This window comes from Gopherus flavomarginatus, chromosome 2 (genome assembly GCF_025201925.1).
Source record: "Gopherus flavomarginatus isolate rGopFla2 chromosome 2, rGopFla2.mat.asm, whole genome shotgun sequence".
NCBI classification, from domain to species: Eukaryota; Metazoa; Chordata; order Testudines; family Testudinidae; genus Gopherus; species Gopherus flavomarginatus.
This window is the reverse complement of record NC_066618.1, coordinates 263,044,173-263,063,430: the sequence shown is the minus strand read 5'-3', so window position 1 is coordinate 263,063,430 and position 19,258 is coordinate 263,044,173. Positions and strand designations below refer to the sequence as shown.

The 19,258-nt window shown below is 40.9% G+C and overlaps 1 protein-coding gene across 2 annotated transcripts in view; it reads left to right on the top strand.

Moving 5' to 3' along the window:
• NCALD (neurocalcin delta) overlaps positions 1 to 17,355 on the top strand; it is a 147,626-nt gene extending 130,271 nt beyond the window's left edge. For both annotated transcript variants that reach the window (XM_050941398.1, XM_050941397.1), the window contains 2 exons: positions 2,060 to 2,165; positions 10,686 to 17,355. In XM_050941398.1, the coding sequence (XP_050797355.1) occupies positions 2,060 to 2,165; positions 10,686 to 10,783 (204 nt within the window). In that variant the 3' untranslated portion in view covers positions 10,784 to 17,355. The remainder of the gene's footprint in view (positions 1 to 2,059; positions 2,166 to 10,685) is intronic.
• The last annotated feature ends 1,903 nt before the right edge of the window (positions 17,356 to 19,258 follow it).

The following is a 19,258-nucleotide window of genomic DNA, read 5'->3' as shown; positions in this document are numbered from 1 at the left end:
TTATGCTATATGGTGCTCTAACATGCTGGGATGCACTAACCTCTCCACTAAATAAAAGTTTAGCTATTTAATGAATGACAGATTTCTAAGGATCAGTGCTGCTGTGATCTCTGCAAACCAGAGCTAGGCAGGTGTAAGTTCTGAGTGTCCTCCTTCACCTTCTTTCCTTTTCCTCTTCACTCCCCATTCCTGCCATCACTATGTTCATTTGCTTGTGTGTTATCCCCCCATTCTCTGTTCTTGTGACTATTACATTGTAACCTCTCTGGGATAGGCACTGTGCCGCCGCCTTTGTTTAGACATTATCCTGCAGTGTGAGAGTCCAATCCTCATTTGTGCCGCTGGGCACTTTTAATATACATCATGATGATAATCATAGAATATCAGGGTTGGAAGGGACCTCAGGAGGTCATCTAGTCCAACCCCCTGCTCAAAGCAATAATGAATGAATCAGGTGGTCATCACTTTCCCTATTCAGTTGTCAATTAATATCGAAACATCCTTTTCTGATCCTACCATTATTTTTATAACTTGAGTCAAGGAACTATTAGAAATCCTCCAGCACGATCTGTTGCCGTAATGTTAGTGACATAATCTAGGGGACAGATGTTTGATTGCATTCATCAAACAGATGAATATTTAATTAAACAAGCAAATGTCTTTGTCAAGGTGTAATTCTGTTTGTTATTTAGAACTTATGAGCTCTGAAAGGTGAGCTGGTTTTGTTGACAAAAGGGAAGTAGTTGTGAATGTTGGGAAAGCAGGACTTTCATCATTCAGAGAAGAAAGTGTCTTGCATTACTTAACAGTATCCTCCAGGTGATGAAGCTGTGTTGCTGTGCTCCAGAAGCAGTTCCCTTGAGTCCGCTTTGACTTGATGGTTAAAACTTCCAGTGCAAAGGGCCTTCATGAAGGGGCAGATGGCAAGCTAGAAAATGGAATTAAATTAAGAGATCTTGGGCCTACACTCAGGATGAAAAACAATCAGAGGGGGAGAGGAAATAACCAAAGTGTTGATGCCTTGGGCCAATTTATAAAATGGCTGCTACAAATTTTGCATGTGCACCTGTGGTATCTGGAAAACATGTATTTGTGCATGTGCAAATAGGGACCTGGGGGAACAATTACCTGTTTTGTATGCAAAAATACCAATTTGTATGTGCAAATACAGGGTTTGCATGCACACTCAGTGTGTCCACATTTTGCAGGCACAATTCAGGGAGCCATTTTAGAAAATATGCTCTTTTTGTCATAAGATTAAAATTCTCTAATCTATCTCTCTTAATAGAACAAATAGCAGAGGAACATAATATATCACAAATAGAAGAGTAAATACATAAAATTTGTTGGATACAGTACAATTCTGGTGTGGCACCAGGTTTTGTCTTCTCTGTGGAATGACCCAGATAAGGTTGTTGTATCGAAGTCTGTGTACTCACATATAAAACTTGGTGCACTAAAATATCTTATTTTGTAATATGCTGTGCACTTCACAGGCATGCAGTAAGATGGATCTCCATCCCTCGGAAAAGTTACGGTATAAACAGACAAAATTACAAAAGAGTGAGGAAGGAAGCAGAATTGGGGCAAAGTAAATAATGGGGAATGGGAATGGAGTGAGAGGTTGGGGAAGGGACATGCAAAAAGATTAAAGAGTTGCCTGAGTGACACAGTGTGCATCATGTTATATTTGGAACCATCCATTCATTAGTTTATTGATCTAATGTATTTTGATGATATGTAATAATGTGCTGTAAGTTTGATAAATTGTTCTGAAGTATATTGTAATAGGGAAAAATACAACCTCAGTCCAAAACCAGAACTATGTTGAACAGCAACTAGATAAGGAAATAAGGTTATTTATCAGAAAGTCTCTAGTATAAAAGAGCAAATGTATGTACAGATCTATGCATTGTCACTCTCACTAGGAATCTGTGGTGAGAATCCAGGCTGAGGTTTATGTGATGCTATGTTTGTTGTTTTCAGCATCTAATAATTGCCACATTCTATTCTGATCAGATATCTATTATCAACACTTTGCTTCTATCACCTCACTTAGGCAATCTATAAGATGGTTTCTTCAGTAATGAAGATGCCAGAAGATGAGTCAACACCAGAGAAAAGGACAGAGAAAATCTTCCGTCAGATGGACACCAATCGCGATGGTAGGAATCTTAGGCATTTCCCTTTAACACTCTCTACTCTGCAGTTACTAACAGCTGGCTTTCCATTGAAGAGCTAGACTGATTGAGGAAGTAGAGAGAGATCATTCTCATGTCAAGAGAGTCAGTAGTTTCAGAGGGGTAGCCATGTTAGTCTATATCAGCAAAAACAACAAGGAGTCCTTGTGGCACCTTAGAGACTAACGAATTTATTTGCGCATAAGCTTTTGTGGGCTAGAATTTAAAGCAGTGACTCCTTCTATGGCCTTGGGGAAGTCACTTAGGACTTGATTATGCTCTAGCTCTGCTGACTTCAGTGCTCTGGATTCTACCGGTGCAACTGAAAGCAGAACTGGCCCTTTAACCTGTCTGCTGCAGTTTCTCCATTTACCTAACTCACAGAAGGTTTGGGGAGGGTTTATTAGTTAATGTTCATAAAATGCCTTGAAGATGAAAACATGAAGGGCTAGATCACAAAGGGACTTTGACGTTGTAACCCCTAACTCCTAGGCTGCCTAGTGGAATCCTCAGCCCCAGATTAGGAGCCCAGGCTCCCATATAGCACATGGGGAAAGTTAGGCACATAAGAGAGGGATCTTCTGAAGCCAGCAAGCTGAGCAGGGTGCTGCCTAAACTACCCAGGAGTGAAATGCAGAAGAAAGGGGCAGAGCTTTGGGCGAAGATCAGGCCCTCTAGGCACCAGACTGATGAGTTGGAGGAATATGCCTATCTCTGCTCGGAATTCTCAGTCATAAAAACCTCTCCTGGAGTTAGATGCCTAAACCAGGTCAGCCCTTTCTTGTGAAAACACACAGACAGAAAGAAACCCACTCAGTTATAGCCCTTAGCCAGGGCATGCCCCTAGGATGTGGGAGACTCAGACTCTTTGGAGCAGGGACATGAACTCAGGTCTCCATGCGATGGCCCTAACCATCAGGCTGTGGGGTATTCTAGGGCAGGTCTTGCACTGTCTCCCTTGTTGAAGCTGTTTTGCTTGGTATAAATAATTAAATAGCCCGTGGAGAAGGCACTTGAAGAGGACACTCCCACATCCCAGGTGAGCCCCTAACCACTGGACTATAGAGTCAGTCTCTTGCTGTCTTTTTCTCTGGTCCAATCAATGTTTAATTATTTGTAGAACACTTAATCAGGAGGGTTAGAGAGATCCCCCTGAGCAGGCTCGTCCCTACCCATACGCAAAGGACGCAGCTGCATAGAGCACCCTGCGCAGCTGTGTACTGCTCCATCCCCAACCCCATCTCTGCCCGTCCCTGCTCCGCCCCCACTCCACCCCTTCCCCAAAGCGCCTGCCCTGCTCCACTTCAGCCCTGCCCCCACTCCTCTTAGTACTGCGGGCAGGGCTGGGTATACACTCACCAGTAATGGGAAGTGCAGCAACGCGGTCCCAGCTGCGCTACCAGTGAATGCTAGGGGGCAGTTCCCCCTGTCCCCCAAATCAGCCCTCGCCCCCACAGAGGGGCTGCGTAGAGCCCCAAAATAGCTAGGGATAGCCCTGCCCCTGGGTACCAAGAGCATGCTCCTTTCAAGCCCTCTCCTGGAATGTGGGTGCTGTGAGTTCAAGTCAGGCAGAGGGTTTCCCACATCCCAAGTGAGTGCTCTGGGCTATTGGGTGTTCTGGACACATGACAAATTCCCTGCCTGGTCACCCCTAGCTATCTTTCACCCAAGGCTCAAGCCGGTAGGCATGCTGTAAGAACAGGATCAGGTCCTACAAGCAAAATAGGTGAGGGAGACGCCTAGTCTGAGAATCCTGCTGGAGCTTTGGTATGCGCTGTGAGGCAGTGTCAGGACTTGGGCAGCTTTGTGTGTGCCTGCCAGACAGAACCTAGGTGCCTGCAGGGCTAGGCTGCATCTCATAGACTCATAGGTCAGAAGGGACCAATATGATCATCTAGTCTGACCTCCTGCACAAGGCAGGCCACAGAACCCTACCCATCCACTTTTATAACAACCCCTAACCTAGGACTGAGTTATTGAAATCCTCAAAATTGGTTTGAAGACCTCAAGCTGCAGAGAATCCACCAGCAAGCGACCCATGCCCCACGCTGCAGGGGAAGGTGAAAAACCTCCAGGGCCCCTGCCAATCCGCCCTGGAGGAAAATTCTTTCCCGACCCCAAATATGGCGATCAGCTAAACCCTGAGCATGTGGGCAAGACTCACCAGCCAGCACCCAAGAAGGAATTCTCTGCAGTAACTCAGTTCCCATCCCATCCAACATCTCCCCGCAGACCATTGAGCAGACTTATCTGGTGATAATCCAAGATCAATTGCCCAAATTAAACTATCCTATCATAACATCCCCTCCATATACTTATCAAGCTTAGTCTTAAAGCCAGATAAGTCTTTTGCCCCCACTACTTCCCTCGGAAGGCTGTTCCAGAACTTCACTCCCCTAATGGTTAGAAACCTTCATCTAATTTCAAGTCTAGACTTCCTAATATCCAGTTTGTACCCATTCATCCTCGTGCCTACATTAGTACTAAACTTAAATAATTCCTCTCCCTCCCTAACGTTAACCCCCCTGATATATTTATATAGAGCAGGCATATCCCCCCACAGCCTTCTTTTGGCCAGGCTAAACAAGCCAAGCTCTTTGAGTCTCCTTTTGTAAGGCAGGTTTTCCATTCCTCGGATCATCCTAGAACCCCGTCTCTGGACCTGTTCCAGTTTGAATTCATCCTTCTTGAACATGGGACACCAGAACTGCACACAGTATTCCAGATGGGGTCTCACCAGAGCCTTATATAACGGTACTAACACCTCCTTATCCTTGCTGGAAATACCTCGCCTGATGCATCCTAAAATCGCATTTGCTTTTTTAACAGCCGTATCACATTGGCGGCTCATAGTCATCCTGCTATCAACCAATACCCCAAGGTCCTTCTCCTCCTCCGTCGCTTCCAACTGATGCGTCCCCAACGTATATCAAAAATTCTTATTATTAATCCCTAAGTGCATGACCTTGCACTTTTCACTATTGTATTTCATTCTATTACTATTACTCCAGTTTACAAGGTGGTCCAGATCTTCCTGAATAGTATCTCTGTCCTTCTCCGTGTTAGCAATACCCCCCAGCTTTGTGTCATCCGCAAACTTTATTAGCACATTCCTGCTCTTTGTGCCAAGGTCAGTAATAAAAAGGTTAAATAAGATAGGTCCCAAAACCGATCCTTGAGGGACGCCACTAGTGACCTCCTTCCAGCCTGACAGTTCACCCTTCAATACGACCCGCTGGAGTCTCCCCTTTAACCAGTTCCTTATCCACCTTACAACTTTCATATTCATCCCCATCTTTTCCAATTTAACTAACAGTTCCCCATGTGGAACCATGTCAAACGCCTTACTGAAATCGAGGTAAATTAGATCTACCGCATTTCCTTTATCTAAGTAATCCGTCACCTTCTCAAAGAAGGAGGTCAGATTGGTTTGGCATGATCTGCCTTTAGTAAATCCATGTTGCAATTCGTCCCAATTACCATTGACCTCTATGTCCTTAACTACTTTCTCCCTTAAAATTTTTTTCCAAGACCTTACATACTACAGACGTCAAGCTAACAGGCCTATAATTACCTGGATCACTTCTGTTCCCTTTCTTAAAAATAGGAACTACGTTAGCAATTCTCCAGTCGTACGGCACAACCCCCGAGTTTATCGATTGCTTAAAAATTCTCGCTAACGGGCTCGCAATTTCACGCGCCAGTTCCTTTAATATCCTCGGATGGAGATTGTCCGGGCCCTCCGATTTTGTCTCATTAAGCTGTTCAAGTTTGGCCTCTACCTCAGTTGCGGTAGAGCCTCGTTGAGCCACTGGCAGCTATAGTAATATAGAAACAGCCTTCAAACCATCTTCGTTATGCTGGAGAAACAGCACAGCAAAACACACACTCTGCATTGGTGTAAATAATTGTACAAGGTGAAGGAAAGTGAAGACTCCAAGGTATGAAATCTCTTGGGGATCTCTCACATCAGTATACACAGTCCCTTTGTGCTAAAATAATCCTCTGTATGTTGTTAGCAGCTGAGTAAAAAAAAATTATAAAGCAATAAAGAATGAAAAGCCATTACTTATTGGAAAAGTGTCTCTTCTAGAATCTTTTCTATTTAACTCATGTCATTGCCTTATTGTAAATATAATACTAATGATTACTTCCTTCTGTACAGTCTTGCTTAGCAGACATCTACAGCTTTCAGGCAGTCCTGCAACATCCATCTTGCAAGGAGGGGGAAAAAGATTTTATTTATCTCTGCTAATTATACAGCTAACCAAGAGGCTGTGTGAAAACTGATGGCCTTATCTTATGTTTCAGATTTCAGAATTTCAGGGTTTAGTTTTGTTTTAAAGAAAGGAAATTAACAGAATACCATAGCTATGGAAATGTAACCTCATTAAACTGAAGTGAAATAGTTCTAAAATTAATCAGACTTTTTAAAGGGGACTTGATGCTGCAGAATTGTTGCTTAGAAACCTGTGTTCTGATTTTTCGTTTAATTAAATTTGCAGAAGTGTTTGCAACAGGGAAGTTACGTACCCAACATTTCATGGAGAGAGGTGTGCTGTGCATTTGGACTGTGGTTGGATTTGAAGTGTTCTTTTTTCTTTTTTTTTTTTTTTTTAATCTTTGTGTTAGATCTTAAACAGCTAAGTTTAAGTGGTTCTTAAAAAAAAAAAAAAAGCACATCAGGCTTAGACAGTATAACTTTTGTCATCTTCACAGCACTTTACAGACACTGAATACGGGTCCCCACAAAACCTTGTAAAGTTAGCAGATTAATTTAGAGTAAATATTGTCTCTGTTTTTCGGATGGGAGACTCTCTATTGTAGGCTTTTGTACAGGTGCTCATCATTGTGGAGACTTTCAGTGTGAGACATGGGTTTCGAACCCCGGTGTGTGCCTGGCTCCTTAGACCACTGTGTCTTGCCACTCTAATAGACAGACTAGGGATGGGGTATTCAAAGGCCCAAGGAAGTTTGGTGGGAACTAAGCCACTATCTCCCTTTAGTCTCCTTTAAAATTCCCTGTTTAACAGGCTAGCTGGCTCTGGAAGACAGTTGAATTAGAAGCTTTGATCAAGCATGTTAGGAATATCATTGTTTTGGGGAAAATGGTAGTATAGTAAAACCTCAGAATTGCGAACACCTCAGGAATGGAGGTTGTTCATAACTCTGAACAAAACGTTATGGTTTTTTTCCCCCAAAAGTTTACAACTGAACATTGATTTAATACAGCTTTGAAACTTTCCCATGCAGAAGGAAAATGCTGCTTTTAACCATTTGAATTTAAATGAAAAAGTCACAGAAACAGTTTCCTTACCTTGACAAATCTTTTTTTTAAAACTTTCCCTTTATGTTTTTAGTAGTTTGCATTTAGCACAGTACTGTACTGCATTTGGTGAGGGGTTTGGGGTTTTTGTGGTCTCTGCTGCTTCCTGATTGTGTACTTCCCGTTCCAAATGAGGTGTGTGGTTGACCAGTCAGTTCATAACTCTGAGGTTCTACTGTACTCCCTGTTGAGCAGATAAATTTGGTCTTCATTACTTATTATGATTTATTAGTATAGTGGTCACACTTCAGTGCAGCAGTTGGGATTGGAGACCCATTGTGCTAGGCACTATGCAAAGATATAGCAGTAGACAGTGCCTGCCCCAAAGAACTTACATGCGACAGGCCCAGTCCAGCAAAGACTTAGATATGTGCTTATCTATGTGCACCATGAGTAATCTCATGGTCTTCTGTTAAGCACATGCCTAAACCTTTGCAGGATTGTGGCTTTTCTAGAAAAGACGGGGAAACCCAATAACAACGTAGAACCACAATGTCAAAGGTATATGGCAAGTCATTCAGCAAGTGCTGTCCTGGGTCCCTGCTCTCTGATGGTAGGATACCAGTAATACTCTGTGGCTGCAATGGGAGTTACTCATACCCTGCCATGGGAGAGTAGAGGCCCATGTGGTTTGCAGAGCAGCGTGGGGAATGTCCTTTGGAGAAGATGCAAATTAGAGCTGAGCTAAATAGAGAATATTTGTCCCACAGGGAATTCCAACATTTCAACATTTGTTTTCATTCCAAATCAAGACAAGAAATTGAAATTTTGAAGGAAAAAAATGTGGGGGGAGCAAAAATATTGAAGAGTTTTGATTTGGAAATGTAGAAATGTTTCTTTTTGACATTTTCAGTCCAAATGAAACTTTTTGACACTACCCAATTGAAATGCTTTGTTTGAAATCAGTTCAGCAGTAAATTGCATTTCCCGTTGTGGCATATTACCTCGTGGGAGTTCATGTGAGAGGCAAATCCACATTGTATAATGGGAGAGGTATTTCTCCAGGGAGCTCACACAGTAGGAAAGAATGGGAGACCAAACTACAAATCCCATAAGGCAATGTGCTGAGAGGGAAATGCAGTGCAATGTTTTATTGAACAAAACAAAACACTTTGGGTCAGTTCAACAAAATGAAATATCTGATTCTGGTCAACTCGACCCAGTCTGAAATATTTTATTTCAGTTTTTCCCAATGGAAATTCAAATTTTCAGCAAAATCAAGATTTTTCCCATAGAAAATTTTGATTTTGCAGAAACAGATTAAATTTTTTTTTTTTTGGCCAGAATGTCATAGAATCATTCAAATGTGTGGCTCAAAGAGATGTCAAGTAGTCATCAAGCCCAGTCCCCTGTGCTGGATAAAGTAAACCCAGACCATCCTTGACAGGTGTTTCTCCAACCTGTTCATAAAAACCTCCAATGATGGGGATTCCACAACCTCTCTTGGAAGCCTATTCCAAAGCATAACTATCTATAGTTAAAAAGTTTTTCCTAATATCTAACCTAAATCTCCCTTGCTGCAGACCAAGCACATTACTACTTGTCCTACCTTGAGGAGACACATGGAGAACAATTGATCACCATCCTCTTTATAACAGCCCTTAATGTATTTGAAAACTTATCAGGTCCCCCTCTCAAGTGTCCTTTTCTCAGGATTAACCATGCCTAGTTTTCTTAACCTTTCCTCATAAGTAAAGTTTTCTAAACCTTTTACCATTTTTGTTGCTCTCCTCTGGACTCTCTCCAGTTTGTCCATAACTTTCCCAAATAGTGGCACCCAGAATTAGACACAGTACTCCAGCTGAGGCCACAGCAGTGCTGAGAAGAGCAGGACAATTATGTGTCTTACATATGACACTCCAGTTAATACACCTCCAGAATATCAGCCTTCTTAGCAATTGTCACATTATCTCATATTCAGTTTGGGATCCCTATAACCCCCAGATCCTTTTCAGCAGTACTATCACCTAGCCAGTTATTCTCCGTTTTGTAGATGTGCATTAGATTTTTTTCTTTCCTAAGTGAAGCCCTTTGTATTTGTCTTTACCGAATTTCATCTTGTTGAATTCAGACCAATTCTCCATTCCAGGGGTCGGCAACCTCCGGCACGTGGCTCACCAGGGTAAGCACCCCGGTGGGCCGGGCCAGTTTGTTTACCTGCCGCATCGGCAGGTTCGGCCAATTGCGGCTCCCACTGGCCGCGGTTCGCCATCCCAGGCCAATGGGGTGGCAGCCCACATACTTCCCGCAGCCCCCATAGGCCTGGGACGGCGAACGTGCTTACCCTGGCGAGCTGTGTGCCAGAGGTTGCCGACCCCTCCTCCATTCCAATGGAAGTTTTTCTATCCTGTCTATTGCGCACAAGCTTCTCAGATAGAGGTTGCCCTATAGTGATAAAGCCTGCAGTTAAAAATTTCCTGTTCAGCACCTAGATACTACTGTAATGGGCACTCTAAAGAAACCCCAGGTGAATAGATGGATATGGGTCCTTAATTCAAACATACATTTGGAAAAGGTACTTATGTGTACTCAGAGCAAGTCCATAGCTTTTAGAGCCTGCCTGTCTCCTCCTGTGATTCCGGGTCTATTGCAAGGAACCAAAGCACTTGTGCCACCAGCCCTCACATTTAAATGGAGGGAGCATTCTCAGAGCATGTCTACACTTACCATGGATCAACGCTGCGGCAATCCATCCACTGTAAGTTGATTTAGAGGGTCTAGTGAAGACCCACTAAATCAACAGCAGGTCGCTCTCCTGTTGACTCTGGTACACCACCAGAACTAGAAGCCTAAGGTAAGTCGACAGGAGAGTTTCTCCCATCAGCCCAGCATGGTGTAGACACTGTAATAAGTCGACCTAAGCTAAGTTGACTCCAGCTACGTTATTCACATAGCCAAAGTTGCATAACTTAAGATGATGTAACTCTGTAGTGTAGACCTGCCCTCAGAGAGGGTTCTTCAAATCTGAAAGTCTCTCACCACAATACTGATCGACCAGAGCCTAGATTTTTGCTACTTTCAGGCAGACTGCAAGGCCTAACCATTTTCCCATGCTTTCCTTGTAGTGCTAATTTGTAAATTTCCGTATGTATCCATAGTGTTAAAGCATTTCACATTTGCTGTGATTGATTAGTGCATTTTATAATGCTAAACAAACATTTATGATTTTTTTTTATTAGGCAAACTCTCTCTGGAAGAGTTCATCCGAGGGGCCAAGAGTGATCCATCCATAGTCCGTCTCCTTCAGTGTGATCCTAGCAGTGCAGGGCAATTCTAAAACAGTTCTTCGGATGAATTGTGTATCTGCTTTTTGTTCTGTTTTTTTGCCAAACAACATTCATGGTGGTGTTGCCTCTGTATGACCAATTTTGCCTTCTTTTGTGGCATCTTTTAGCTTCATTTGTTGTGGATTAATTATAAGAATGCTGAATGCTCTTAATAGTTTGTCCAGAACACAGACAGAATACTGTTTTAAATGGACATTGTGGTGTTAACTTGTTTAGAAGATTTTATTTTGTTCAATTTTTTGTTCTCAAAAGTAAACAACAAGAAGGAAGAAACCTTCAGCAACACGTTATTGCCAGAGTTTAGAATGCTGCTTTAATAGCTGAAAATTCACCCACAGCATCTGAAGCACAATAGTGGTTGAAGTGCAAAGTGTTACAACAGGTGCAGTATTTGATTTGTACAGTCTTTTTTTTAATCCAGCAGGCACAAGTGAAACTACAAAACAAGATGAGTAAGAAGTGTTAATACAATAAATTAGCAAGTTCTAGCCTACTTCAATCTCCCTACAATGCCACGTTGTTTCAATACTGTGAAAGTTTTTAAGGTGCATTGAGAAGAGGGGGAAATGATCAGCTGTTTTTTAACAGGCTTATGCTGGTTGATTTAACATGGTTTTATCTGGAAATCAAACACAATTTATAATCCTGATTAAAACAAAAAAACAGGTGGATGTTACCTGTTGCCATTTCAAATTAGTAAGTGTAGTTGTGTATATTACAAACTAAGTATTGAACACAAATTTAAGGGAGATGTGCGTTGAATGAGAGATTTTCAGATTTGTAACAAAGCAGTTTCTATGCGGGAGACTGGGAGTTGAGCTTAGAAATAACATTGTGCAACCTTAAGCAGCTGACACTGAGACATGTCCACTGTTATGAATGTTCTTGTATAGACTGGAGTTTTTTTTCTCTCTCTCTCTCTCGACACATAGATAATGCGGTTCCTGTGTCTGCTTCTAAAGGTTGGAGAGCTACTATCACAAACTGTGTTAAAGCTAGAATTGTAGAATTCATATTTCATTTACTTTAGTGGGGTTGAAAGATCTGTACTGAAACAAGGACATAGTACGCTTAATAATATATAAATGTTTTAAAAAAATTAGATGTAAGAGAAAACTGTTGAATGTTTATCTTTTCACTTGGATGCAAAAGGATTTCTGAAACTTGCTGCTGCAATATTATTTCATTTGGTCAGGGTCACTATATTCCAAGCAGTGTGTACGTTTGGGATCTCTTAAGGAATTTGCAAGCACTGCTTTGGCAAAAAAGCTTAGCAACGCGAGGTACTATGCTGACTGACTTTGAGATAACCTGTCATTTGTTGAGTCTGCTTTGTGATATGGTAGGTGATATATCACTACAGTCACTGCCCAATATCGGGAACTTGTGAGACTGCTATAGTATAATCATTGTATGAGGGGCAAGGGTGATATTTAATTAAGTGACCTTGTAGACACTAAACCCCAACTAGCCTTAATTTAAAATAAACTGAGTAAAATAGGTTAGATCTGCTGCTGCAAACTAGTTAAATGCTGATTAGCTATCAGGAAAAAGCAGTAGAATATATTAACAAGTTTTTGCTGATCACTAGCTAGGAGAACATATATCCAGTAATTTAGGAAGGAAAAAGATCCTTGACTTAATTTTCAGTACCATTTTTCTCTGTCATGCTTAACATATGGAGCACAGTGAAAATTAATTATAGATAACATAGTTAATAAGTTCTTTCAAATTTACTATAAGTGGCAAAGCAATCCTGAATAAAAGGTCATCTGGCCCATTTCTTTGTCTCAGATGACCTAAAGGGCTTATCCAGAATCAATTTCAATTTAAAGTAGTTACAGAAATGCCATTGATGTCATTCTCCTGCTAAATGAGTAAAAGACTAGACAGCGTTGTGTGTGAGAGACAGACAGACAGAGGCACACACAAGTGCCGGTTCAATACATAATTTTTTTTTTTTTTTAGCTTTTAGCATAGTCACTGGAAATACTACAGTGAAATTTTCTGGTTGGCTGAAATGGTTTTTGCCTATTTGCCATCCCTGTCTTATCCACACCCCATTGGAGATACAGTGCACAAAACAGAACCTATAAAGCACTTGTGCTCTTCAAGATAATTTTCTGTGTTTGTCGGAAATAGACCTCAGAGAGGCCTTGGCCCTAGAAGAAATCTGCAGAGATCTCCTCATACTGAGTCAAAGGTCAGTTCTCTCCTTATTGCCTGGAGGGTCATTTTTCATTTGGACAAATCTGGCGAGATCCTTGGTTTTTGTAAATTGCTGCATTAAGGTGAACGGGTCTACACTGATTTACACCCACTGAGGATCTGCTCCTTCATCAAACATAAGCAATCAGTGCCACTGTATCAAAGCCCTTCTTTGGGTCACTTCATTACTTCCACTATGTAAGAAAAATAAATTGGAATATAAATTTTCTTAGGAGTCTGAATACACATTGAAAAATTCCAATTCCAGGTATCATTGCAGGCTTTTGGATCAAAAGCAGACAAGCTAGAAAAATTGACATTTATTAAAGCTGAAGTAAAGTATGCAAAGTGGATAGCTCCTACAGTTAATTTTGTTTCTAATACAGTGAAAGCAGTTGCATGTGACTGAAACTATTAAAATTTTGCCTTTTTTAAGCAGCTGCGTTCCATCTCTTTTTTTTTGTATTATGAGAATCCTTTGGCCCAGAACCCTAGTTCCTCAATTTGGTGTTTGGCTGTTTTTTGACAGAATCAATTTGTGTATTAGTACTTTAAACTATATGCTTGAAAATGCAACCTGTGATATGACCCCAGGTCAGTAGAGTTGTAATTCTTTCCACTGAAAGACTAGGAATGTAGCCCACAGCTGCAGAGGACATAAATAACTGGAGATATGGTTATTGTATAAACATTTACAAAATGCATGAAGATTATTCCTTATTTCTGCCTGCCTTTCACAATTTATTTTGTTACAAAATATTAACTGTTCATTTCTTACTCTGCAAGTAAAAATTGTAGATATTTTTAAAATAATTGATAATTGAATTTGTTAAATGAATATCTGCAGTTTATTGGCTAACAAAACAAATATAGGACTGCTATGCATCATTTTTTATTGCCTTGCTAATTGTCATTATTACCTTCAGTGATCTCTCTCAAAAAAAATGACCAAAACAAAATGTCACAGCAACGTAGCCATTTTTAAGGGAATGAATTAAAATATCTGAATCTCAGACTGTAGATAGTATAGGCTGCTTGATATCTCTTACTGTAACTTTTGTAGATACATTTTCAATAATACTTGGGTATATTTGCTAGGTAAACTTGACTGATCTGGCATGCAAAAATGTATAGTGTTTTGTGTCTAGCATGTACACCTGGCAACTGTAAAAGTACATAAATTAGAACTCTATTTACATGGAATTCCTAGTGAACAGAAGTGATGTTAGTTCCTTGCTGGGAGCTTGCCCTTGAAGGAGAGTACCAGTCATCTGTGCAGACTAACTGGTGTACAGAAGCTATAGCAGCCAAGCTGTAAAGCCATTCAGTATTCACTTTACTGAGCTCTGAAATTGGGAACTTGAAACAGAGCCCCTGTAAAGCCAGCTAGCATACTCTTTTGGGCACTCTGGGTTTGAGGGAAATGAAGCACAACCCTCTTCCAACATCTGAATCCCCATAAACCCAAAGAATTTGGAGGTTCTCTAAGACCTTCAGGTAAAGTAGTAGTATACTTCCTACTAAGCTTATGACTTTTGAACATTTCTCACCATCGTTGTTGAGTTGCCTCATGTTTCATTGTTTTCTGTTATACCATTTGACCTCGACACTCTGTCATGTTTAAATCTCTTAAACGTTATCGTTGTTTTAGAACAACAGGAAACTATGTATATAACTACTTTAAATGGAGGATGTGTAAGTGCACCTTGAAATCTATAAGATGTACACCTGGAGACAATTATACTATGATGATCTAAAAACATAACTGTTCCCCACACCTTTCTCAGTATATCTGCACTTGCTAATGTGGTACTTGATGAAGTTCTGTGGCCTGCAATGTGCAGGACGTCCCACTAGATGATCACAGTGGGCCCTTCTGACCTTTAAAGTCTATGACTCAATGAGGTAAACTTGTACATTCAAAGCTAACTTTGTAAGCTCTGAGATGTCCCTTTTTCTAAACCAATGCTTATTTTGTGAACTCAGGAAAAAGCACAGCAACATGAGCAGAGCAGCCCAGATGAGGTAAGGGAAACATCAGTAGCAGAGGCCACCAGCCAGCCATAGTTCCTAGGTGTTTCATATTGCAGCCTGGTGTACTAACACTAAAGTAGGGTGTAGTTACACCCTGTGATGTTGGAATTATGACCTTGAGGATAGGGTCATTTTTCTAATGAATCACTGTTACAAACCACCTTTTCTACATAACTCTGCTGATTCAATTGGTACCAGTGGTGGGTTGGTCTTTTGGCTGCAAGATGAATATCAAGTGACAGGTGCAAGACCTGCTGGAAGTAATATTTTACCCACTGTTTGCTAAGTAGGGCTTCAAACTACAGAATAGCGGATTTAGATTAGATCTCAGGAAAAACTTCCAAGTGTAAGAACAGTAGGGCAATGGAACAGACATCTCAGGAGGTTGTGGACGCTTCTTCACTGGAGGTTTTCAAAAGCAGGCTGGGTAGCCACCTGTTGTGGATGGTTTAGCCACAACAAATCCTGTATCTTTGTCGGGAATTAAACTAGATGACCCTTGTGGTCCCTTCTAACCCTAAGTATCCTGGATCTTTCTTTGCTCTGTGTTTTACTGTGCATTTATACATTATGTAACATATTTAAAGAAGGGGAAATTGGTTTTTGTAGATGTTAAGGACACTATATAATTCTAAAATCATAAAGAAGCTTTGCAAACACTGGACAAACAACACTCAAGGGTGGAGGGACAAGGGTACAACAGTAGGTTGGAACCTTGTTGTCTCTACCACCAAAACCAAGTATATTTCCAACAAGCTACAGGATCACAGCAGGTGCTTGTGAGAAGAGTGAGATAATTAGTTCTGCTTCTCACCAATTTTCCCCATGGTGCATTAGCACATTTTTGGTATATTTGTGTGTTGTTTACTAGCTGTTTTTAAGACAAAGGGCCCTGCCTTGAATATTGTGTTGTAATTTACACCTGTGCAAACTGGGTGTACACTGCTGCCAGATCAGAATTGTATAGTTCTCCATTCACTGTGCACAGCTGTAAATGGCTACTCAAGATGCAAAGCAGTGGAGAATCAGGCCCAAAGTGTGGTCTCGCACTGACATTCGACTAGGCTTGGCAGAATTTTGAATTTTTTAATATAATTTTTACTGATCAGTGCTTATTTTTAAGAATTTTTTTCTACATTTATCTATTTATCTCTTGAAATTTTCACAGTTGTGGAAAATGGCGGGGGGAGGGTGTGTATGGAATCAGACAATATGGGTGATCAGGCAATAATTATTTAATGACAGCAGATGTTGACAGTCAAAATGTTAAAGCTTTATAACTTTTAAAAACACAAATTGTCTATTTTTGACATGTGATGTTGACAAAGTACATATCCTTAAATCAAACTCTAATGTCTCAAGCAGCATTTTTCTTTCTTTGCCTATCTGTAAATTTTCCTTATTAATAGAAATATGTATATTTTTTAAATCAAATCCTTCCAACCCTAGATATTACTACATAAAAAATGGCACCTTCTAACTCAGCAGATCTGCTCCCTGTGTCTGGTCAGACTGCTCCTGACTGCAATGACATAATTTTTTTTTTTTTTTTTAATACTTTTTGCCTCAGAATCCACTTCAGGAGGAGAGGCAGGTGGATTTTGTGCCTTCATGTGCATCATCAACAGAATTGTTTACTGTCCTCCAACTAGAACTCCTGCCGGGTTAGCAGATGTCACTAAGGGCATAATTGAAAGATAATGGCATTTCACGGGTGTAACTGAGGGCATAATTTGGCCTGCAGAACTTTGTTCGCCATCATGATACACAAGAAGGAAAGAACTCAGCTTGACTTTTGAAGACCAGCTTTAGTTTTCAAGCTGGCCTCGAAAAAAAACTTTACTTGTAAATTGATAACATTTGATACACAATTATTATGATGCAATGGGCATAGAACCCCATGATGCCTATTTTACAGAAAAATTTCAGAGACATATTGTACTTAAAGTAAACAGCTGTTTTTAAAAACATAAGAAAAAAAGTGAAGAAGGGCCTACAAATCAGCATGAAATACATTCACACTCTAGAAATAAAGAACACTGCAGGAGATGTTGTATATGTATTCGAGTCATTTTGAAAGGTGGATCCAGGACCGGCACCAGTGTTTTTGGCGCCCTAGGCGCACAGCCATTTCGCCGCCCTGCGCGCCAGTCCCACGGCTCCGGTGGAGCTGCCACAGGCGTGTCTGTGGGAGGTCCACCGGAGCCGCGGGACCAGCAGACCATCTGCAGGAATGCCTGCAGCAGGTCTACCGAAGCCGCAGGACCAGCGGATCCTCCGCAGGAACACCTGCGGCAGGTCCACCGGAGCCATCTGCCGCTCCCCCACCCCCCAGCAAAATGCCACCCCCCCAATAATCCTGGAGCCCTAGGCGATTGCCTAGGTCGCCTAAATGGAAGCGCCGGCCCTGGGTGGATCTATGTCTTTCCACCACTCCCACCCTATGAGACTGTATCTGACTATAATACATATGACTGTCTCACTGTATCTCTCCTGTCAGTGTGACTTTGGCTGGGGTAGTGGTGGGTTTCTAAGAGTCTGTATAATTTTAGGTGGAGATAGTTTTGGAGCTTAAGTTGGTGCCACATTTTAGAGGTATAAGATGCACAAACTTTTCAGATTCTGCTCTGCCCACCTTTAATTATGTTAGTCTATGAAGCAAAGTAATATCCATATAGATTTGATGCATTTCTTTGGGAATGCACATATTAAATTCCTTCAGTCCTGCCCCAGAATGTAGCATTATTTAATTGTACAGTAGAGATTAAGAAATCCCTCCTAAAATGTTTAATACACAATGAACAACACAAATGAGATCTCTCATATATAGTGAACAATATGAAAAGATCAGAAAAATATTAATTGTGCATTTGTCTAGAGATCAAGGTTTGAATTCACTACAGGTGACATTCACTCCTGGATTAAAGGCCATGCAGAACCTTTGCACCACTTCAGTCCTAGTTAAGGTCTAGCATTTGCCCCAGGGACAGACTGAAAGACCCAGGAAAATCAATGTACAAAAAGTGAAAATTCTGTGTCCCTCAACAAAGCTTTACATTGGAGAATTTTTCAATTCAGTTGGTTAGTTCCATATTCTGAGGTAAAGTTTTGCCCACTTTTTAGTTGTGTTCATTAACTGTGAGGTAAATGGATATTCCCCTGTCTACCCAATGTAATCACAACAAAAGCTTCCTCAGCACAGGCACTCAGAGTATTAGGCTATATTAGGCTGAGTCAAGTCACTGGGTTTGGGTTCTCATCTACATACAGTACTTAATTATCATTATCCATTTGACAACTCTTCCCCTCCCAACCAGTGAATATGAGGCACTAGCTTATGCCTTTGACATCTGGAAGTGCTGGTACTGCTGCATCTCTATGGGTCAACTTTTGTTGGGCAGGCCCAGGTTTGGGAGCCTGTGTTGTTGTGTGCTGCTCACCAAACCACAATATTTATTATTATTAAATATTGAACAGAATTCTAATCACCTGAGATAATTTGTGTGTTAAATTATTTTGTTTCTATTAATCTGCTGCAAACTGAAGCTAATCAGTTTTGTTAGCCATCCCCATGGCTTATAGAGTATTGATTTCTTCAAGGTAGGGACAGTGTCTTCCTACGTGTCAGCTCGAGCTAGACAATATTTTTCATCAGAAACTTTTCCCACTGAAAAATGCAGATTTGGGTTGACTGAAACATTTCGATTTGTGCCAAACTGTTTCAGTCAAAAAACACAAACAAAATTCTGAAAAAATCTAAATGTTATGTTTTGTCTGACATTTTTTAAATAAAACATTTGGATTTTTCAGTGTAAAATGCCTTTTCGTTTTGACACTACAATTTCATTAATCTTTAAAAAAACAAACAAACAAAAAAACCCTCAAAGCCAAAACAAAACAGCTTGTTTGATGAAAACCAATTTTTTTTCTTTCAGTTGAGACACCAAACCAAAAAAAAAGAAAAAATCAGTTAGTTGTATAGCTCTAGTGTCAGGATCTAGCACTAGAGAGCTCTGATTGTGACTGGGCCTTCTGAGCCTTCAGTAATGATTCAGTGCTAACACATACTCTGACACAATCTCAACGCTGCATATTAAAGAGCTTCTCTTGGCTGTTGTCCCCCGATAAGAACACTGAAGTGAAGAGTGTGGATGGCATTTTCAAGAGTACTCAGCATTGGCCTAGCTCTATACCCGTTGACGTTGATGGAGTTTTACTAGTTA